The sequence below is a fragment of the Oncorhynchus mykiss genome, chromosome 12 (assembly GCF_013265735.2).
Source record: "Oncorhynchus mykiss isolate Arlee chromosome 12, USDA_OmykA_1.1, whole genome shotgun sequence".
NCBI lineage: Eukaryota > Metazoa > Chordata > Actinopteri > Salmoniformes > Salmonidae > Oncorhynchus > Oncorhynchus mykiss.
In genome coordinates, this window is record NC_048576.1 from 174,800 (window position 1) to 198,097 (window position 23,298).

The 23,298-nt window shown below is 48.7% G+C and overlaps 1 protein-coding gene across 3 annotated transcripts in view; it reads right to left on the reverse strand.

Moving 5' to 3' along the window:
• Positions 1-200: 200 nt before the first annotated feature.
• galt (galactose-1-phosphate uridylyltransferase) overlaps positions 201-23,298 on the reverse strand; it is a 148,601-nt gene continuing 125,503 nt past the window's right edge. For 2 of the 3 annotated variants that reach the window (XM_036936714.1, XM_036936716.1), the window contains 2 exons: positions 10,934-11,088; positions 201-995 (listed from right to left, as the gene is read on the reverse strand). In XM_036936714.1, coding sequence (XP_036792609.1) covers positions 861-995; positions 10,934-11,088 — 290 coding nt within the window. In that variant the 3' untranslated portion in view covers positions 201-860. Of the gene's footprint in view, positions 996-6,009; positions 6,151-10,933; positions 11,089-23,298 lie in introns of all 3 variants that reach the window. The other variant, XM_036936715.1, reaches the window with a different exon arrangement.

Genomic DNA, 23,298 nt, shown 5'->3' on the forward strand with positions numbered 1-23,298 from the left:
TTGTGGTTGAATCTGTGCTTGAAATTCACTAGTCGATTGAGGGACCTTACAGATAATTGTATGTGTAGGGTACAAACATGTTCAAACATCATGTTATTATTGCACACAGTGAGTACATGCAACTTATGTGACTTGTTAAGCAAATGTTTACTCCTGAACTTATTTAGGGTTAAATTACAAAGGGGTTGAATACTTATTGATTCAAGACATTTTAACTTTTTATTTTTATCAATTTACAAACATTATTCCAATTTAACAGTATGGGGTAGTGTGTGTAGGCCAGTGACATAAAATCTTAATCTAATACATTTTACTTCAGGCTGAAGCACAACAAAATGTGGAAAAACTCAAGGGGTGTGAAACTTTCTGAAGGCACCATCAGCAATGTTATATATTTCTCTTCCCTCCAAATTCATCCCAAAAAGAGATCTAGTAGTATTTGTATCAAACTGTTTTGATAGGCACTTCCTGTTATTCATACTTTAATATCTAATGTCAATGTGATAGACCAGGGTTCACCAACTGGCGGTATGCTGCTGAGTCTAGTTGATGATCCTGTGACAGAGTTAGAGTCAGAGGTGTGGTAGGGTCATAGTGGTGGTAGGATCAGAGGTGTTGTAGGGTCAGAGTGGTGGTAGGGTCAGGGGTGTGGTAGGGTCAGGATCAGAGGTGTGGTAGGGTCAGAGGTGTGGTAGGGTCAGAGGTGTTGTAGGGTCAGAGGTGTGGTAGGGTCAGAGGTGTGGTAGGGTCAGAGGTGTGGTAGGGTCAGGATCAGAGGTGTGGTAGGGTCAGGATCAGAGGTGTGGTAGGGTCAGAGTTGTGGTAGTCAGAGGTATGGCAGAGTCAGAGGTGTGGTAGAGTCAGATATGTGGTAGGGTCAGAGGTTTGGTAGAGGTGTGACGTGGTAGGGTCAGAGGTGTCTCTCCACCAATCTCTCCTGCCTTCTCAATGGTCTTGTAGTGTTCTTCTGGAAGGTTCCTCAGTCGTTCAGCAGCCTGAGGATGGAACACACAGAGAGTAGAGTCACAGTAAAGTACAACAGAGACAGTTGAAGATGAACTAAGGTTCACTGCCTCATAATGAGTAAAGTCACAGTAAAGTACAACAGAGACAGTTGAAGATTAACTAATGTTCACTGCCTCATAATGAGTAGAGTCACAGTAAAGTACCACAGAGACAGTTGAAGATGAACTAAGGTCATAATGTACTGTGGCAGACCAGGGGGTTGGGTCAAGACGTTTACACAGATCAGACACGGACAGAGTATGATTAGCTCGGTTTCAAGGGTGTTTATTAAATAATAAATCAAAAGAAAAGCATAGTTCTCCCCCATGAGACCCTCTCCGGGATACCGTCTTCTGGGCTCCGGGTCTTGCTGTACTCCCTCGTCTTAGCCCCCGGCACCGTCTCCAACTACACGGAAGTCACCTTAATTCCCCCAGTCCTCTCCTGTGTGTTGCCCTTCTGGCAGCTTTATGGCGCTTGTACAGCTGGTGAGCAATCAGCCCTTGATTACTCACCAACTCCCCCATCAGCCCTAATTAGTCCTGGGCGGAGAGCCCGTCGAGATCTGGCACGTCCAGCAGATGGAGCCATCGCCTCGTGATGTATACTCCGTCTGTCACCAGGCCTCGACAAGTCTCCCCCTGGTGGCTGACCTGCTGTACGCCCCCGCCTCCCCTAGCTCTGTCGGGAAGGGGACTGTCGTCAGTGCGACATACGTCTCCCTTCTCAATAGGGCATCCGCGTTTCCATGCTTCCCCCCTGACCTGTGCACAACAGAAAAAGAGAAGCGTTGAAGGGACAAGAACCACCTGGTGACCCGATCGTTTGTGTCTTTACCCCTGGCCATCCAGACCAGGGGAGAATGGTCCGTGACCAGGGTGAAGTGGGTACCTAACAGGTAATACTTGAGAGTGTTTAGCGCCCACTTCACCGCTCTTTCTCCACAATGGAGTACTTTTTCTCTCTAGGAACCAGCTTTCTGCTGATGTACATGAAGGGGTGCTCCTCCTCATCGTGTATCTTGGACAGAACGACGCCTAGTTCCGTATCACACGCATCCATCTGGACCACCATCAGCACCTGGAAATCGGGCGTTAAGAGAATCGGATGGGAGCACAGCGCTTCCTTCAGACGGCTGAATGCCGCTTCTGTCTCGTTCGTCCATTTCACTCTTTTCGGGAGGCGGGGCCTGGTTAGATCGGTGAGGGGGGAAGCTATAGCCACAAAGTTGGGGATAAATCGGCTATAGTATCTTGCAAGTCCCAGGAAAGACTTGACCCGTGTCTTGGTGCGTGGAACGGGTCAGTCACGCACAGCGTGAACCTTCCTCTCCTGGTGCTTGACGTTCCCCTGTCCAATCAAATACCCCAGGTACTCCACCTCCTCGAAACATAGTTTGCATTTCTTGGGGTCTGCTGGCAACCCGGCTTTTCTGACCGCGTCCAGCACCGCCTGGAGGCGCGTCAGATGCTCTTCCCAACCTTGGCTATGGATGATGATGTCATCCAAATAGGCCGCTGCGTACTGCTGGTGTGGTCGAAGTACTTTGTTCATCAGCCGTTGGAATGTGGGCGGGGCTCCGTGGAGACCGAACGGGAGCACCCGGTACTGATACAACCCGTCTGGTGTCGAAAAAACGCCGTCTTCTCCCGGGAGGAGGCTGCCAACAGTACCTGCCAATATCCTTTGGTCAGGTCAAGGGTGCTGATGTAACGGGCCTTTAACAATCGGTCGATGAGCTCGTCCCCCCTCGGCATGGGATATGCGTCGAACAAGCTGATGTCGTTCACCCCCGAGAAATCGTTACAGAAGCGGAGGATCCCGTCCGGTTTGGGCACCAACACGATGGGGCTGCACCATGTACTGTGGGACTCTTCAACGACACCCATCCTGAGCATAGCCTCCACTTCCTGTTTCACGGCCTTTCTTCGGGTCTCCGGAATCCGATATGGCCTCTTTCTTACTGTTTCGCGGGGAACGGATGTGGTGTTCAATGAGGCTCGTGCAGCCCGGCTTCTTGGAGAACACCGCCGTGTTCTGATCAACAAGCTCCCTGAGCCCTTGCTTCTGGGCCGGCTCAATGTCCTCATTGCTCGGGACCACCACTGGTCCCGTTGGCGTCCTGGGTCCCGACCATAACATGGCCAAGGCTGTCCTCTCATGCCACTTCTTCAGCACCCTGTCTCCCACCTGGAATTCTCGCGCGTTGGGCCTTCTCCATATGTTCCCTCACGATAGGCCATATGGCTGTCATCCGCTTCCTCATCGTCTCCACGTGCTCTACCACGCTGCGTAAGGGGGTCGTTTGAGCTTCCCACACCTTCTTTGCGAGGTCCAGTAGGCCTGAGTGGCCTCCTCCCGTAGAGAAGTTCGAACGGGGAAAACCCAGTGGAGGATTGGGGTACTTCTCGGATTGAGAACATTAGGTGGGGTAGTAGCTGGTCCCAGTTCTTCCAATCCTGCTCGATGACCTTCCGCAGCATCTGTTTTAGCGTTTAAAGCGCTCGACGAGCCCATCCATCTGCGGGTGAAAAACGGAGGTCCGGATCTGCTTGATCTGCAGGAGGGCACACAAGTCTTTCATCAGGTGGGACATAAACTCCGTACCTTGGTCTGTCAAGATCTCGTTCGGGATGCCCACCCTGCAAAAGAGGTGGAACAGCTCCCGGGCGGTTCCCTTGGATACCTGTAGTGGAATTGCCTCGATAATCCGGGTTGGCATCATCTACTATCACCAAGATGTACCGGTGTCCTCGTGCTGTTTTTACCAGGGGTCCCACTATGTCTATGGCGATGATTTCAAAGGGCACCCCGATGATCGGTAGGGGGACCAATGGGCTTCGGAAGTGAGCTTTCGGGGCCGTGAGTTGACACTCCGGACAGCTGCGACAGTAGTCTTCCACTGCCCTCCCCCATCCCGGGCCAGTGGAACCGGGTGGCGAGCCGTTCCCAGGTCTTCTCCATTCCCAGGTGCGCCCCCAACAGGTGGGTGTGGGCCAGCTGAAGAACGGTTCCCACGTACCGTCGGGCAGAAACAATACCTCACGAAGTTCCCCGTGTTGGCGAAATGGGGGTATCGCCAGTCACTCACCCCCGGAAGTAGCAGTCCATCCACCGCTATCACTTGGGCTGCGGTGGCTTTCATGTTCGGATTCTCCCACTGGGCCGTCCTGAATTTTCCCCTCAGTTGGCCCCCAGCGGGGTCTTGACTGGCCCCTTGAAATCGAGGAGGATGGGCTCCTCCTCCAGGGGTTCCCTAGGGGGTTCGGGTTCCGGCGCCCCCTCTGACTCCGGAGCCGTAGACCAATGCTGGTTAACCGGTTGCTTCCGGGCCGCACAGGCTTTTGGTCGTCTCCGCTCTCTTCTTCGGCCGGCTCGTACCTTCTTCCTCAACTCGTGCCCCCATAGGGCCGCGAACAGCTGACAATCCCGTCCCACTAGGAGAGGTACCGGAAGCTCTGGTACTGCACCCACCGTCACCTGGCAGCTCCCTTGTGGCGTCACGATGGTGGTCCATACAGTTGGATACCGCTTTGTGTCACCATGAACACAGGAAATGGACATCTCCCTACCCCTTTCAGTCTTCTGGTTCAGCAGGCTCGTGGTTATGAGCGTAACCATACTTCCGGAGTCCAATAGCGCTTCCGTGTTGTGTCCGCCAACCATGGACCATGGGTGCAGTTGATTCGGGGTGCGCCCAAAAGGAGGTGACATAGTTCACAGTGTGACCCACCTCACCGCCGGGGCTAGCTGATGGTATTGCCTCCTCTTGAGCCGGGGAATTCCAGGCAATGTGCCCCCGGGCGCCACCCTCAAAACACCTCCATGTACCTGGGGTTGTCGGGACTGGTCGGCCCTACAACAGCCATTTCTCCACGGGTTTGGGGTCCTTTTGCCCTGATGGCTGTCGGTTCGGGGTACACCACGGTGGGGCTGTCCTTCCGTCCCCTTGGGTGAGTCACTGACTCGTCCCGGCTCCCACTCAGCAGGGCCTGCGTGTTATGATGCGTCTCCACTGCTTCCAGGAGGCCCTCCAAGGTCTGGGGCGATCATTGACTCGTTGCCTACTTTATGTCGTAGGGTAGCGTCCGTAAGAAGCGATCCAGGACCACTTTGTTGAGGATGGATAGGGTGGATACGTCGGTTAGGAGCCATGCTCTGGTGACGCACAGTAGGTCGCTCATCTGTGCTCGGGGGGATGCGTCGGCTACGAACCTCCAGTCGTGGAACCATTGAGCCCGATGGGCCAGGCTGTACCCGTAGCTGCTGAGTATCACCCGTTTGAGTCCGTCGTAATTAGCCGCCTGTTCGTCGTTCAGGTCCCTATACGCCTTTTGGGCATTCCCCGAGAGGAACGGGGCCAGCAGACTGGCCCACTTCGGCCTTGGCCATCCTTCCCATAGTGCTGTCCTTTCAAACGTACAGAGGTAGGTTTCGACGTCATCGTCTTCCGTTAGCTTGATTAAAAACTGGTTGGGATGTGATTCAGGAGACGCTCCTCCTTGCAGCTTCCAGATTTCCTCAATGAGGCGGACGTTTTGTAGTCGCTGTTCCTCCAGCGTTCATTCCTAAACCGCATGTTGTGCTTGTTGGGCCCGGACGAACTGAGCTATCAGCTCGTCCATGCTGATGCTGTGTAAACGTCAACCTTGATCTGACCACGTTATCAGTTTTCCCCCCTTTCTCCACCACTTGTGGCAGACCAGGGGGTTGGGTCAAGACGTTTACACAGATCAGACACGGACAGAGTATGATTAGCTCGGTTTCAAGGGTGTTTATTAAATAATAAATCAAAAGAAAAGGATAGTTCTCCCCCATGAGACCCTCTCCGGGATACCGTCTTCTGGGCTCCGGGTCTTGCTGTACTCCCTCGTCTTAGCCCCCGGCACCGTCTCCAACTACACGGAAGTCACCTTAATTCCCCAGTCCTCTCCTGTGTGTTGCCCTTTTGGCAGCTTTATGGGGCTTGTACAGCTGGTGAGCAATCAGCCCTTGATTACTCACCAACTCCCCCATCAGCTCCAATTAGTACTGGGAGGAGAACCCGTGGAGACCTGGCAGGTCCAGCAGATGGAGCCATCGCCTCGTGATGTATACTCTGTCTGTCACCGGGCCTTGATGAGTCTCTCCCTGGTGGATGACCTGCTGTACACCACAGTACATTATGTCATCAGCGACAATCACGTGGGAAACATTCAACAAGGGAATCCCTCCAATGTTTCATGACAGAGTGGGCCTCATTCTGACAAGCCAGAAGAGACTGTATTACAGCTTGGAACCTTGGTCAGAGTTACAGCCTGGAAACTTGGTCAGAGTTACAGCCTGGACCCTCAGTCAGAGTTACAGACTAGACCCTCAGTCAGAGTTACAGCCTTGACCCTCCCTCAGAGTTACAGTCTGGACCCTCCCTCAGAGTTACAGTCTGGACCCTCAGTCAGAGTTACAGCCTGTACCCTCCCTCAGAGTTATAGCCTGGACCCTCAGTCAGAGTTACAGCCTGGAGCCTCCCCCAGAGTTACAGCCTTGACCCTCCCCCAGAGTTACAGCCTGGACCCTCCTTTAAAGTTACAGTCTGGACCCTCAGTCAGAGTTACAGCCTGTACCCTCCCTCCGAGTTACAGCCTGGACCCTCACCCCGAGTTACAGCCTGGACCATCAGTCAGAGTTACAGCTTGGACCCTCAGTCAGAGTTACAGCCTGGACCATCAGTCAGAGTTACAGCCTGGACCCTCCCTCAGAGTTACAGACTGGATCCTCCCCCAGAGTTACAGCCTGGACCCTCAGTCAGAGTTACAGCCTGGACCCTCAGTCAAAGATACAGCCTGGACCCTCCCTCCGAGTTACAGCCTGGACCCTCACCCAGAGTTACAGCCTGGACCCTCTCTCAGAGTTACAGACTGGATCCTTCCACAGAGTTACAGCCTGGACCCTCAGTCAGAGTTACAGCCTGGACCTTCAGTCAAAGATACAGCCTGGACCCTCCCTCAGAGTTACAGCCTGGACCCTCCCTAAGAGTTACAGCCTGGACCCTCCCTCAGAGTTACAGCCTGGAACCTCAGTCAGAGTTACAGCCTTGACCCTCCCTCAGAGTTACAGCCTGGACCCTCCCTCAGTGTTACAGCCTGGACCCTCCCTCAGAGTTACAGTCTGGACCCTCAGTCAGAGTTACAGCCTGTACCCTCCCTCAGAGTTATAGCCTGGACCCTCAGTCAGAGTGACAGCCTGGAACATCAGTCAGAGTGACAGCATGGACCCTCAGTCAGAGTTACAGCCTGGAGCCTCCCTCAGAGTTACAGCCTGGATCCTCCCCCAGAGTTATAGCCTGGACCCTCCTTTAGAGTTACAACCTGGACCATCAGTCAGAGTTACAGCCTGGACCCTCAGTCAGAGTTACAGCCTGGACCCTCAGTCAGACTTACAGCCTGGACCCTCAGTCAGAGTTACAGCCTGGACCCTCCCTCGGTGTTACAGCCTGGACCCTCCCTCAGAGTTACAGTCTGGACCCTCCCTCAGAGTTACAGCCTGGACCCTCCCTAAGAGTTACAGCCTGGACCCTCCCTCAGAGTTACAGCCTGGAACCTCAGTCAGAGTTACAGCCTTGACCCTCCCTCAGAGTTACAGCCTGGACCCTCCCTCAGTGTTACAGCCTGGACCCTCCCTCAGAGTTACAGTCTGGACCCTCCCTCAGAGTTACAGTCTGGACCCTCAGTCAGAGTTACAGCCTGTACCCTCCCTCAGAGTTATAGCCTGGACCCTCAGTCAGAGTGACAGCCTGGAACATCAGTCAGAGTTACAGCCTGGACCCTCCCTCAGAGTTACAGTCTGGACCCTACCTCAGAGTTACAGTCTGGACCCTCAGTCAGAGTTACAGCCTGAAGCCTCCCTCAGAGTTACAGCCTGGACCCTCCCCCAGAGTTACAGCCTGGACCCTCCCTCAGAGTTACAGCCTGGAGCCTCCCTCAGAGTTACAGCCTGGACCATCAGTCAGAGTTACAATCTGGACCCTCCCTCAGAGTTACAGCCTGGACCCCCTCAGAGTTACAGCCTGGACCCCCCTCAGAGTTACAGCCTGGACCCTCAAGAGTTACAGCCTGGACCATCAATCAGAGTTACAGCCTGGACCATCAGTCAGAGTTACAGCCTGGACCATCAGTCAGAGTTACAGCCTGGACCCTCAGTCAGAGTTACAGCCTGGACCCTCAGTCAGAGTTACAGCCTGGACCCTCAGTCAGAGTTACAGCCTGGACCCTCAGTCAGAGTTACAGCCTGGACCATCAGTCAGAGTTACAGCCTGGACCATCAGTCAGAGTTACAGCCTGGACCCTCAGTCAGAGTTACAGCCTGGACCCTCAGTCAGAGTTACAGCCTGGACCCTCAGTCATAGTTACAGCCTGGACCCTCAGTCAGAGTTACAGCCTGGACCCTCAGTCAGAGTTACAGCCTGGACCCTCAGTCAGAGTTACAGCCTGGACCCTCAGTCAGAGTTACAGCCTGGACCCTCAGTCAGAGTTACAGCCTGGACCCTCCCTCAGAGTTACAGAATGGATCCTCCCCCAGAGTTACAGCCTGGACCCTCAGTCAGAGTTACAGCCTGGACCCTCAGTCAAAGATACAGCCTGGACCCTCCCTCAGAGTTACAGCCTTGACCCTCCCTCAGAGTTACAGCCTGGACCCTCCCTCAGTGTTACAGCCTGGACCCTCCCTCAGAGTTACAGTCTGGACCCTCAGTCAGAGTTACAGCCTGTACCCTCCCTCAGAGTTACAGTCTGGACCATCAGTCAGAGTTACAGCCTGGACCCTCAGTCAGTGTTACAGCCTGGACCCGCAGTCAGAGTTAAAGCCTGGACCCTTCCTCAGAGTTACAGCCTGGACCCTCCCTCAGAGTTACAGCCTGGACCCCCCTCAGAGTTACAGCCTGGACCATCAGTCAGAGTTACAGCCTGGACCCTCCCTCAGAGTTACAGCCTGGACCCCCCTCAGAGTTACAGCCTGGACCCTCCCTCAGAGTTACAGCCTGGACCATCAGTCAGAGTTACAGCCTGGACCATCAGTCAGAATTACAGCCTGGAACCTCAGTCAGAGTTACAGCCTGGACCATCAGTCAGAATTACAGCCTGGAACCTCAGTCAGAGTTACAGCCTGGAACCTCAGTCAGAGTTACAGCCTGGACCCTCCCTCAGAGTTACAGCCTGGACCATCAGTCAGAGTTACAGCCTGGACCATCAGTCAGAATTACAGCCTGGAACCTCAGTCAGAGTTACAGCCTGGACCCTCAGTCAGAGTTACAGCCTGGAACCTCAGTCAGAGTTACAGCCTGGACCCTCCCTCAGAGTTACAGCCTGGACCCTCCCTCAGAGTTACAGCCTGAACCTTCCCTCAGTCAGAGTTACAGCCTGGACCCTCAGTCAGAGTTACAGCCTGGACCCTCAGTCAGAGTTACAGCCTGGACCCTCCCTCAGAGTTACAGGCTGGACCCTCCCTCAGTGTTACAGCCTGGACCCTCACTCAGTGTTACAGCCTGGACCATCAATCAGAGTTACAGCCTGGACCATCAGTCAGAGTTACAGCCTGGACCATCAGTCAGAGTTACAGCCTGGACCCTCAGTCAGAGTTACAGCCTGGACCCTCAGTCAGAGTTACAGCCTGGACCCTCAGTCAGAGTTACAGCCTGGACCCTCAGTCAGAGTTACAGCCTGGACCCTCAGTCAGAGTTACAGCCTGGACCATCAGTCAGAGTTACAGCCTGGAACCTCAGTCAGAGTTACAGCCTGGACCCTCAGTCAGAGTTACAGCCTGGACCCTCAGTCAGAGTTACAGCCTGTACCCTCCCTCAAGAGTTACAGCCTGGACCCTCAGTCAGAGTTACAGCCTGGACCCTCCCTCAGAGTTACAGGCTGGACCCTCCCTCAGTGTTACAGCCTGGACCCTCCCTCAGTGTTACAGCCTGGACCCTCCCTCAGTGTTACAGCCTGGACCCTCCCTCAGAGTTACAGCCTGGACCCTTCCTGTTTGGCCCTGTCCGGGGGTGTCCTAGGAGTGGGCCACAGTGTCTCCTGACCCCTCCTGTCTCAGCCTCCAGTATTTATGCTGCAGTAGTTTATGTGTCGGGGGGCTGGGGTCAGTTTGTTATATCTGGAGTACTTCTCCTGTCCTATTCGGTGTCCTGTGTGAATCTAAGTGTGCGTTCTCTAATTCTCTCCTTCTCTCTTCCTCTCTCTCGGAGGACCTGAGCCCTAGGACCATGCCCCAGGACTACCTGACATGATGACTCCTTGCTGTCCCCAGTCCACCTGGCTGTGCTGCTGCTCCAGTTTCAACTGACCTGAGCCCTAGGACCATGCCCCAGGAATACCTGACATGATGACTCCTTGCTGTCCCCAGTCCACCTGACTGTGCTGCTGCTCCAGTTTCAACTATTCTGCCTTATTATTATTCGACCATGCTGGTCATTTATGAACATTTGAACATCTTGACCATGTTTTGTTATAATCTCCACCCGGCACAGCCAGAAGAGGACTGGCCACCCCACATAGCCTGGTTCCTCTCTAGGTTTCTTCCTAGGTTTTGGCCTTTCTAGGGAGTTTTTGCTTGCTGTTTGGGGTTTTAGGCTGGGTTTCTGTACAGCACTTTGAGATATCAGCTGATGTACGAAGGGCTTATAAATAAATTTGATTTGATTTGACCCTCCCTCAGAGTTACAGCCTGGACCCTCCCTCAGAGTTACAGCCTGGACCCCCCTCAGAGTTACAGCCTGGACCCTCAGTCAGAGTTACACAGTTGAGGTAGCTTGATAACTTTATTAGGAGCTGTGGTAAATAACATGGACACATAGGAATACTTTAGCTAATTACTAAATGTTTTAGACATATGGAGATCTGTGCTTATATATAGCATATGTTGCAGTAATGCTGTTTCCCAAATGTATTACCTGTTCAGGTGTAAGGTCTCTCTGTTCCTGCGCCAGCATTTCATATCCCACCATGAACTTGCGTACGCCGGCAGATCGGAGCAGGGGGGGGTAATAGTGAGCATGGAGCTGCCAGTGGAACTGGTCCTCTTTAAGATAGGGGCCGGTAGGGGCGCCTGGGAGAAGGAGAGAGAAGAGGAGAGTGTGAGAGGAAGGTCTCTACCGTAGACTACTGGCTTAGTGAAGACAAGCAGGTCTCTACTATAGACTCCTGGCTTAGTGAAGACTAGCAGGTCTCTACTGTAGACTACAAGCTTAATGAAGACTAGCAGGTCTCTACTAAAGACAAAGGCTTAGAGAAGACTAGCAGGTCTCTACTATAGACTACTGGCTTAGTGAAGACAAGCAGGTCTCTACTGTAGACTACAGGCTTAGAGAAGACTAGCAGGTCTCTACTGTAGACTACAGGCTTAGTGAAGACTAGATGGTCTATACTGTAGACTACAGGCTTAGTGAAGACTAGTAGGTCTCTACTGTAGACTACAGGCTTAGTGAAGACTAGCAGGTCTCTACTGTAGACTACAGCCTTAGTGAAGACTAGCAGGTCTCTACTGTAGACTACAGGCTTAGTGAAGACTAGCAGGTCTCTACTGTAGACTACAGGCTTAGTGAAGACTAGCAGGTCTCTACTGTAGACTACAGGCTTAGTGAAGACTAGCAGGACATGTAGTGTCGACCCGTTAGCCTCTCTCCCTCCATGCACCATAAAAGCGCCTGCTAGAAGGAAGGTTTCTTCATGGTAAATATGAACATATTAAGTCCTAAAAGGCTGTGAGAACCAGAGGTTTGGCTATGCTCCAAATCCCTATAAGCTCCTCTCCTATCCCCATATAATGAATGAATGAACAGCGTATCATGCTAGTTAAATCACATTCATCCTGTCTCCTCCGCCCTCCTCCCCTCCCCTCCTCTCCTCCGCCCCCTCCTCCTCTCCTCCCCTCTCCTCTCTCCTCTCCTCTCCTCTCATCTCTCCTCTCCCCTCCTCATCTCTCCACTCCCCTCCTCTCCTCTCCTCTCCTCTCCCCTCCTCTCCTCTCCTCTCCTCTCCTCCCCTCCCCTCCCCTGCCCGCAAATACAGGTAATGACAGCCCTGGCAAATACAGGTAATGACAACCCTGGCAGATACAGGTAATGACAACCCTGGCATGTGACAGCCCTGTGAAGGTGACTTCACTATCTCTCCTTTAAACAAAACTAATTAAGGACTGGAGACCCTCCCCTAACGAGCCGCCTGGCCATAGCCACGGTAACGACACCCTGCTAGTTAAGCAGTTAAGCCACAGGCGAGACGGACCCGTGATAATTGACACATGGGAAATGAACCAACAACTCAATACTGTTGACACAATCACCAATACACATACACAGCATTACAGTGAGGAAACAACGATACAATCTGAAATGTGTCCTCTGATGGAACAAAGTGATTATTTGTGACCAGATCAATTACCACCTACATGAATATAAGCTGACCAGTTGATCTGTGGATAGGAGTTCTGACCAGGTGATTAATACTACATTGTAATTATTTTGACTATTTATTGCCTTACCTCCCTAATCTTCTACATTTGCACACACTGTATATAGATTTTTCTGTTGTGTTATTATCTTGGCCAGGTCACAGTTGTAAATGACAACTTGTTCTCACCTGGCCTACCTGGTTGAATAAAGGTAAAATAAAAAAATAATACAAATCTGTGGATAGTTCTGACCAGTTGAGTTGTGGATAGGAGTTCTGACCAGTGGATAGGAGTTCTGACCAGTGGATAGGAGTTCTGACCAGTGGATAGGAGTTCTGACCAGTGGATAGGAGTTCTGACCAGTGGATAGGAGTTCTGACCAGTGGATAGGAGTTATGACCAGTGGATAGGAGTTATGACCAGTGGATAGGAGTTATGACCAGTGGATAGGAGTTCTGACCAGTAGATAGGAGTTCTGACCAGTGGATAAGAGTTATGACCAGTGGATAGGAGTTCTGACCAGTGGATAGGAGTTCTGACCAGTAGATAGGAGTTCTGACCAGTAGATAGGAGTTATGACCAGTGGATAGGAGTTCTGACCAGTGGATAGGAGTTCTGACCAGTAGATAGGAGTTCTGACCAGTGGATAGGAGTTCTGACCAGTGGATAGGAGTTCTGACCAGTAGATAGGAGTTCTGACCAGTAGATAGGAGTTCTGACCAGTTGACTTGTGGATATGAGTTCTGACCAGTGGATAGGAGTTCTGACCAGTAGATAGGAGTTCTGACCAGTTGACTTGTGGATATGAGTTCTGACCAGTGGATAGGAGTTCTGACCAGTGGATAGTAGTTCTGACCAGTGGATAGTAGTTCTGACCAGTAGATAGGAGTTCTGACCAGTAGATAGGAGTTCTGACCAGTGGATAGGAGTTCTGACCAGTGGATAGGAGTTCTGACCAGTTGACACGTGGAAAGGAGTTCTGACCAGTGGATAGGAGTTCTGACCAGTAGATAGGAGTTCTGACCAGTGGATAGGAGTTCTGACCAGTAGATAGGAGTTCTGAACAGTAGATAGGAGTTCTGACCAGTAGATAGGAGTTCTGACCAGTAGATAGGAGTTCTGACCAGTGGATAGGAGTTCTGACCAGTGGATAGGAGTTCTGACCAGTGGATAGGAGTTCTGACCAGTGGATAGGAGTTCTGACCAGTAGATAGGAGTTCTGACCAGTGGATAGGAGTTCTGACCAGTGGATAGGAGTTCTGACCAGTGGATAGGAGTTCTGACCAGTGGATAGGAGTTCTGACCAGTGGATAGGAGTTCTGACCAGTGGATAGGAGTTCTGACCAGTGGACTTGTGGATAGGAGTTCTGACCAGTTGACAGGTGGATAGGAGTTCTGACCAGTGGATAGGAGTTCTGACCAGTAGATAGGAGTTCTGACCAGTGGATAGGAGTTCTGACCAGTAGATAGGAGTTCTGACCAGTGGATAGGAGTTCTGACCAGTAGATAGGAGTTCTGACCAGTAGATAGGAGTTCTGACCAGTTGACTTGTGGATATGAGTTCTGACCAGTGGATAGGAGTTCTGACCAGTAGATAGGAGTTCTGACCAGTTGACTTGTGGATATGAGTTCTGACCAGTGGATAGGAGTTCTGACCAGTAGATAGGAGTTCTGACCAGTTGACATGTGGATATGAGTTCTGACCAGTGGATAGGAGTTCTGACCAGTGGATAGGAGTTCTGACCAGTGGATAGGAGTTCTGACCAGTGGATAGGAGTTCTGACCAGTGGATAGGAGTTCTGACCAGTGGATAGGAGTTCTGACCAGTGGATAGGAGTTCTGACCAGTGGATAGGAGTTCTGACCAGTGGATAGGAGTTCTGACCAGTTGACTTGTGGATATGAGTTCTGACCAGTGGATAGGAGTTCTGACCAGTAGATAGGAGTTCTGACCAGTAGATAGGAGTTCTGACCAGTGGATAGGAGTTCTGACCAGTGGATAGGAGTTCTGACCAGTGGATAGGAGTTCTGACCAGTTGACTTGTGGATATGAGTTCTGACCAGTAGATAGGAGTTCTGACCAGTGGATAGGAGTTCTGACCAGTGGATAGGAGTTCTGACCAGTGGATAGGAGTTCTGACCAGTTGACTTGTGGATATGAGTTCTGACCAGTGGATAGGAGTTCTGACCAGTAGATAGGAGTTCTGACCAGTAGATAGGAGTTCTGACCAGTAGATAGGAGTTCTGACCAGTAGATAGGAGTTCTGACCAGTGGATAGGAGTTCTGACCAGTGGATAGGAGTTCTGACCAGTGGATAGGAGTTCTGACCAGTGGACTTGTGGATAGGAGTTCTGACCAGTTGACAGGTGGATAGGAGTTCTGACCAGTTGACAGGAGTTCTGAACAGTGGATAGGAGTTCTGACCAGTTGACAGGTGGATAGGAGTTCTGACCAGTTGACAGGTGGATAGGAGTTCTGACCAGTGGATAGGAGTTCTGACCAGTGGATAGGAGTTCTGACCAGTTGACTTGTGGATATGAGTTCTGACCAGTGGATAGGAGTTCTGACCAGTGGATAGGAGTTATGACCAGTGGATAGGAGTTCTGACCAGTGGATAGAAGTTCTGACCAGTAGATAGGAGTTCTGACCAGTGGATAGGAGTTATGACCAGTGGATAGGAGTTCTGACCAGTGGATAGGAGTTCTGACCAGTAGATAGGAGTTCTGACCAGTGGATAGGAGTTATGACCAGTGGATAGGAGTTCTGACCAGTAGATAGGAGTTCTGACCAGTGGATAGGAGTTCTGACCAGTGGATAGGAGTTCTGACCAGTGGATATGAGTTATGACCAGTGGATAGGAGTTCTGACCAGTAGATAGGAGTTCTGACCAGTAGATAGTAGTTATGACCAGTGGATAGGAGTTCTGACCAGTAGATAGGAGTTCTGACCAGTAGATAGTAGTTATGACCAGTGGATATGAGTTCTGACCAGTGGATAGGAGTTCTGACCAGTGGATAGGAGTTCTGACCAGTGGATAGGAGTTCTGACCAGTGGATAGGAGTTCTGACCAGTAGATAGGAGTTCTGACCAGTAGATAGGAGTTCTGACCAGTTGACTTGTGGATAGGAGTTTTGACCAGTGGATAGGAGTTCTGACCAGTAGATATGTTCTGACCAGTGGATAGGAGTTCTGACCAGTGGATAGGAGTTCTGACCAGTGGATAGGAGTTCTGACCAGTGGATAGGAGTTCTGACCAGTAGATAGGAGTTCTGACCAGTGGATAGGAGTTATGACCAGTGGATAGGAGTTCTGACCAGTGGATAGGAGTTCTGACCAGTAGATAGGAGTTCTGACCAGTGGATAGGAGTTATGACCAGTGGATAGGAGTTCTGACCAGTAGATAGGAGTTCTGACCAGTGGATAGGAGTTCTGACCAGTGGATAGGAGTTCTGACCAGTGGATATGAGTTATGACCAGTGGATAGGAGTTCTGACCAGTAGATAGGAGTTCTGACCAGTAGATAGTAGTTATGACCAGTGGATAGGAGTTCTGACCAGTAGATAGGAGTTCTGACCAGTAGATAGTAGTTATGACCAGTGGATATGAGTTCTGACCAGTGGATAGGAGTTCTGACCAGTGGATAGGAGTTCTGACCAGTGGATAGGAGTTCTGACCAGTGGATAGGAGTTCTGACCAGTAGATAGGAGTTCTGACCAGTAGATAGGAGTTCTGACCAGTTGACTTGTGGATAGGAGTTTTGACCAGTGGATAGGAGTTCTGACCAGTAGATATGTTCTGACCAGTGGATAGGAGTTCTGACCAGTGGATAGGAGTTCTGACCAGTGGATAGGAGTTCTGACCAGTGGATAGGAGTTCTGACCAGTGGATAGGAGTTCTGACCAGTGGATAGGAGTTCTGACCAGTGGATAGGAGTTCTGACCAGTAGATAGGAGTTCTGACCAGTAGATAGGAGTTCTGACCAGTTGACTTGTGGATAGGAGTTCTGACCAGTGGATAGGAGTTCTGACCAGTGGATAGGAGTTCTGACCAGTGGATAGGAGTTCTGACCAGTGGATAGGAGTTCTGACCAGTGGATAGGAGTTCTGACCAGTTGACTTGTGGATAGGAGTTTTGACCAGTTGACTTGTGAATAGGAGTTTTGACCAGTTGACTTGTGAATAGGAGTTTTGACCAGTTGACTTGTGGATAGGAGTTCTGACCAGTTGAGTTGTGGATAGTTCTGACAGGTTAGAGTCGTGGATACTGATACTCAGCTTAGATCAGAAACAATGTTCTCCAACACTCTGGCCTCTGATCCCTCATATCTTATTCAGAAACAATGTTCTCCATCTCTCTGGCCTCTGATCCCTCATTCAGAAACGATGTTCTCCATCACTCTGGCCTCTAAACTCTCATATCTTATTCAGAAACAACGTTCTCCATCACTCTGGCCTCTGATCCCTCATATCTTATTCAGAAACGATGTTCTCCATCACTCTGGCCTCTGATCCCTCATATCTTATTCAGAAACGATGTTCTCCATCACTCTGGCCTCTGATCCCTCATATCTTATTCAGAAACAATGTTCTCCATCACTCTGGCCTCTGATCCCTCATATCTTATTCAGAAACAACGTTCTCCATCACTCTGGCCTCTAAACTCTCATATCTTATTCAGAAACAATGTTCTCCATCACTCTGGCCTCTGATCCCTCATATCTTATTCAGAAACGATGTTCTCCATCACTCTGGCCTCTAAACTCTCATATCTTATTCAGAAACGATGTTCTCCATCACTCTGGCCTCTGATCCCTCATATCTTATTCAGAAACGATGTTCTCCATCACTCTGGCCTCTGATCCCTCATATCTAATTCAGAAACAATGTTCTCCATCACTCTGGCCTCTAAACTCTCATATCTTATTCAGAAACGATGTTCTCCATCACTCTGGCCTCTGATCCCTCATATCTTATTCAGAAACGATGTTCTCCATCACTCTGGCCTCTGATCCCTCATATCTTATTCAGAAACAATGTTCTCCATCACTCTGGCCTCTAAACTCTCATATCTTATTCAGAAACGATGTTCTCCATCACTCTGGCCTCTAAACTCTCATATCTTATTCAGAAACAATGTTCTCCATCACTCTGGCCTCTAAACTCTCATATGTGACCGACCGGCTCCAATTTGAAATGTTTTTTAAATTGTTTACCTTGGATAAAAGTAGAGACTCAGAGCTAGAAAATGGTATATCATACACTACAGTTGAGGAACAGTGGCAAAGTAATTCTGCTTTGAAAGTTGATCAACTTCTAAACTCACTTTTGAGAAAATGTCCTTTGAATGTTTTGGTATCTAGTGAAGAGCTCTTCTTTGTCTACACCCATTCAGCATCATTCACACCCTCTTAAGCTTTAGCCCCACCCATCTCGTTTCGCTCTCGGAGCGTTCAGATCGCACACTTGACACTCTGGCCAATGATTTGTTTACCTCTGGATAATATGAAAACAGCCGAACCAGCTCTTTTTATTTATTTCACCTTTATTTAACCAGGTAGCCAAGTTGAGAACAAGTTCTCATTTACAATTGCGACCTGGCCAAGATAAAGCACAGCAGTTCGACACATACAACAACACAGAGTTACACATGGAGTAAAACAAACATACAGTCAATAATACAGTATAAACAAGTCTATATACGATGTGAGCAAATGAGGTGAGATAAGGGAGGTAAAGGAAAAAAAGGCCATGGTGGCGAAGTAAATACAATATAGCAAGTAAAACACTGGAATGGTTGATTTGCAATGGAAGAATGTGCAAAGTAGAGATAGAAATAATGGGGTGCAAAGGAGAAAAATAAATACAGTAGGGAAAGAGGTAGTTGTTTGGGCTAAATTATAGATGGGCTATGTACAGGTGCAATAATCTGTGAGCTGCTCTGACAGTTGGTGCTTAAAGCTAGTGAGGGAGATAAGTGTTTCCAGTTTCAGAGATTTTTGTAGTTCGTTCCAGTCATCGGCAGCAGAGAACTGGAAGGAGAGTCGGCCAAAGAAAGAATTGGTTTTGGTGGGTGCTGCTACGGTGACCAGCGAGCTGAGATAAGGGGGGACTTTACCTAGCAGGGTCTTGTAGATGACCTGGAGCCAGTGGGTTTGGCGACGAGTATGAAGCGAGGGCCAACCAAAGAGAGCGTACAGGTCGCAGTGGTGGGTAGTATATGGGGCTTGGTGACAAAACGGATGGCACTGTAATAGACTGCATCCAATTTGTTGAGTAGGGTATTGGAGGCTATTTTGTAAATGACATCACCGCAGTCGAGGATCGGTAGGATGGTCAGTTTTACAAGGGTATAGTTGGCAGCATGAGTGAAGAATGCTTTGTTGCGAAATAGGATGCCAATTCTAGATTTAACTTTGGATTGGAGATGTTTGATGTGAGTCTGGAAGGAGAGTCTAACCAGACAGTCTAACCAGACACCTAGGTATTTGTAGATGTCCACATCAAATCAAATCAAATCAAATGTATTTATATAGCCCTTCGTACATCAGCTGATATCTCAAAGTGCTGTACAGAAACCCAGCTTAAAACCCCAAACAGCAAGCAATGCAGGTGTAGAAGCACGGTGGCTAGGAAAAACCTAGAGAGGAACCAGGCTATGTGGGGTGGCCAGTCCTCTTCCACATATTCTAAGTCAGAACCGTCCAGAGTAGTGATGTTGGACGGGCGGGCAGGTGCAGGCAGCGATCGGTTGAAAAGCATGCAAATAGTTTTATTTGTATTTAAGAGTAATTGGAGGCCACGGAAGGAGAGTTGTATGGCATTGAAGCTCGTCTGGAGGGTTCTTAACACAGTGTCCAAAGAAGGGCCAGAAGTATACAGAATGGTGTCGTCTGCGTAGAGGTGAATCAGTGACTCACCAGCAGGCTAGTAAGGGTCTGAATACTTTCTGAATGGACTGTATATCTATGAAGCAGGCCAGTAAGGGTCTGAATGGACTGTATATCTATGACTCAGGCCAGTAAGGGTCTGAATGGACTGTATATCTATGAACCAGGCTAGTAAGGGTCTGAATACTTTCTGAATGGACTGTATATCTATGAAGCAGGCCAGTAAGGGTCTGAATGGACTGTATATCTATGACTCAGGCCAGTAAGGGTCTGAATGGACTGTATATCTATGAACCAGGCCAGTAAGGGTCTGAATACTTTCTGAATGGACTGTATATCTATGAACCAGGCCAGTAAGGGTCTGAATGGACTGTATATCTATGAACCAGGCCAGTAAGGGTCTGAATGGACTGTATATCTATGAACCAGGCCAGTAAGGGTCTGAATGGACTGTATATCTATGAACCAGGCTAGTAAGGGGTCTGAATGACTGTATATCTATGAAACGGGCCAGTAAGCGTCTGAATACTTTATGAATGGACTGTATATCTATGAACCAGGCCAGTAAGGGTCTGAATACTTTATGAATGGACTGTATAACGATGAACCAGGCCAGTAAGGGGTCTGAATACTTTCTGGATGGACTGTATATCTATGAACCAAGCCAGTAAGGGACTGAATACTTTCTGAATGGACTGTAAATCTATGAACCAGGCAAGTAAGGGTCTGAATACTTTATGAATGGACTGTATATCTATGAACCAGGCCAGTAAGGGTCTGAATACTTTCTGAATGGACTGTATATCTATGAACCAGGCCAGTAAGGGTCTGAATGGACTGTATATCTATGAACCAGGCCAGTAAGGGTCTGAAAACTTTATGAATGGACTGTATATCTATGAACCAGGCCAGTAAGGGTCTGAATGGACTGTATATCTATGAACCAGGCCAGTAAGGGTCTGAATACTTTCTGAATGGACCGTATATCTATGAACCAGGCCAGTAAGGGTCTGATTACTTTCTGAATGGACTGTATATCTATGAACCAGGCCAGTAAGGGTCTGAATACTTTCTGAATATCTATGAACCAGGCCAGTAAGGGTCTGAATGGACTGTATATCTATGACCCAGGCCAGTAAGGGTCTGAATACTTTCTGAATGGACTGTATATCTATGAACCAGGTCAGTAAGGGTCTGAATACTTTCTGAATGGACTGTATACATATGAACCAGGCCAGTAAGGGTCTGAATTGACTGTATATCTATGAACCAGGCCAGTAAGGGTCTGAATACTTTCTGAATGGACTGTAAAATCTATGAACCAGGTCAGTAAGGGTCGGAACAATTTCTGAATTGACTGTATATCTATGAAACAGGCCAGTAAGGGTCTGAATGGACTGTATATCTATGAACCAGGCCAGTAAGGGTCTGAATACTTTCTGAATGGACTGTATATCTATGAACCAGGCCAGTAAGGGTCTGAATGGACTGTACATCTATGAACCAGGCCAGTAATGGTCTGAATACTTTCTGAATGGACTGTATATCTATGAACCAGGCCAGTAAGGGTCTGAATGGACTGTATATCTATGAACCAGGCCAATAAGGTTCTGAATTGACTGTATATCTATGAACCAGGCCAGTAAGGGACTGAATAATTTCTGAATGGACTGTATATCTATGAACCAGGCCAGTAAGGTTCTGAATTGACTGTATATCTATGAACCAGGCCAGTAAGGGACTGAATAATTTCTGAATGGACTGTATATCTATGAACCAGGCCAGTAAGGTTCTGAATTGACTGTATATCTATGAAGCAGGCCAGTAAGGGTCTGAATGGACTGTATATCTATGAACCAGGCCAGTAATGGTCTGAATACTTTCTGAATGGACTGTATATCTATGAACCAGGCCAGTAAGGGTCTGAATGGACTGTATATCTATGAACCAGGCCAGTAAGGTTCTGAATTGACTGTATATCTATGAACCAGGCCAGTAAGGAACTGAATACTTTCTGAATGGAATGTATATCTATGAACCAGGCCAGTAAGGTTCTGAATTGACTGTATATCTATGAAGCAGGCCAGTAAGGGTCTGAATGGACTGTATATCTATGAACCAGGCCAGTAAGGAACTGAATACTTTCTGAATGGACTGTATATCTATGAACCAGGCCAGTATGGGTCTGAATACTTTATGAATGGACTGTATATCTATGAACCAGGCCAGTAAGGGTCTGAATGGACTGTATATCTATGAACCAGGCCAGTAAGGTTCTGAATTGACTGTATATCTATGAAGCAGGCCAGTAAGGGTCTGAATGGACTGTATATCTAAGAACCAGGCCAGTAAGGGTATGAATAATTTATGAATGGACTGTATATCTATGAACCAGGCCAGTAAGGGTCTGAATGGACTGTATATCTATGAACCAGGTCAGTAAGGGTCTGAATACTTTCTGAATGGACTGTATATCTATGAACCAGGCAAGTAAGGGTCTGAATACTTTCTGAATGGACTGTATATCTATGAACCAGGCCAGTAAGGGTCTGAATGGACTGTATATCTATGAACCAGGCCAGTAAGGGTCTGAATACTTTCTGAATGGACCGTATATCTATGAACCAGGCCAGTAAGGGTCTGATTACTTTCTGAATGGACTGTATATCTATGAACCAGGCCAGTAAGGGTCTGAATACTTTCTGAATGGACCGTATATCTATGAACCAGGCCAGTAAGGGTCTGAATACTTTATGAATGGACTGTATATCTATGAATCAGGCCAGTAAGGGGTCTAAATGACTGTATATCTATGAACCAGGCCAGTAAGGGGTCTGAATACTTTCTGGATGGACTGTATATCTATGAACCAGGCCAGTAAGGGTCTTAATGGACTGTATATCTATGAACCAGGCCAGTAAGGGTCTGAATACTTTATGAATGGAATGTATAACTATGAACCAGGCCAGTAAGGGGTCTGAATACTTTCTGGAAGGACTGTATATCTATGAAGCAGGCCAGTAGGGTCTGAATGGACTGTATATCTATGAACCAGGTCAGTAAGGGTCTGAATACTTTCTGAATGGACTGTATATCTATGAACCAGGCCAGTAAGGGTCTGAATGGACTGTATATCTATGAACCAGGCCAGTAAGGGTCTGAAAACTTTCTGAATGGACCGTATATCTATGAACCAGGCCAGTAAGGGTCTGATTACTTTCTGAATGGACTGTATATCTATGAACCAGGCCAGTAAGGGTCTGAATGGACTGTATATCTATGAACCAGGCCAGTAAGGGTCTGAATACTTTCTGAATGGACTGTATATCTATGAATCAGGCCAGTAAGGGTCTGAATGGACTGTATATCTATGAACCAGGCCAGTAAGGGTCTGAATACTTTCTGAATGGACTGTATATCTATGAACCAGGCCAGTAAGGGTCTGAATGGACTGTATATCTATGAACCAGGCCAGTAAGGGTCTGAATACTTTCTGAATGGACTGTATATCTATGAATCAGGTCAGTAAGGGGTCTGAATGGACTGTATATATATGACCCAGGCCAGTAAGGGTCTGAATACTTTCTGAATGGACTGTATATCTATGAACCAGGTCAGTAAGGGTCTGAATACTTTCTGAATGGACTGTATACATATGAACCAGGCCAGTAAGGGTCTGAATGGACTGTATATCTATGAACCAGGCCAGTAAGGGTCTGAATACTTTCTGAATGGACTGTAAAATCTATGAACCAGGTCAGTAAGGGTCGGAACAATTTCTGAATTGACTGTATATCTATGAACCAGGCCAGTAAGGGTCTGAATGGACTGTATATCTATGATCCAGGCCAGTAAGGGTCTGAATACTTTCTGAATGGACTGTATATCTATGAACCAGGCCAGTAATGGTCTGAATACTTTATGAATGGACTGTATATCTATGAACCAGGTCAGTAAGGGTCTGAATTGACTGTATATCT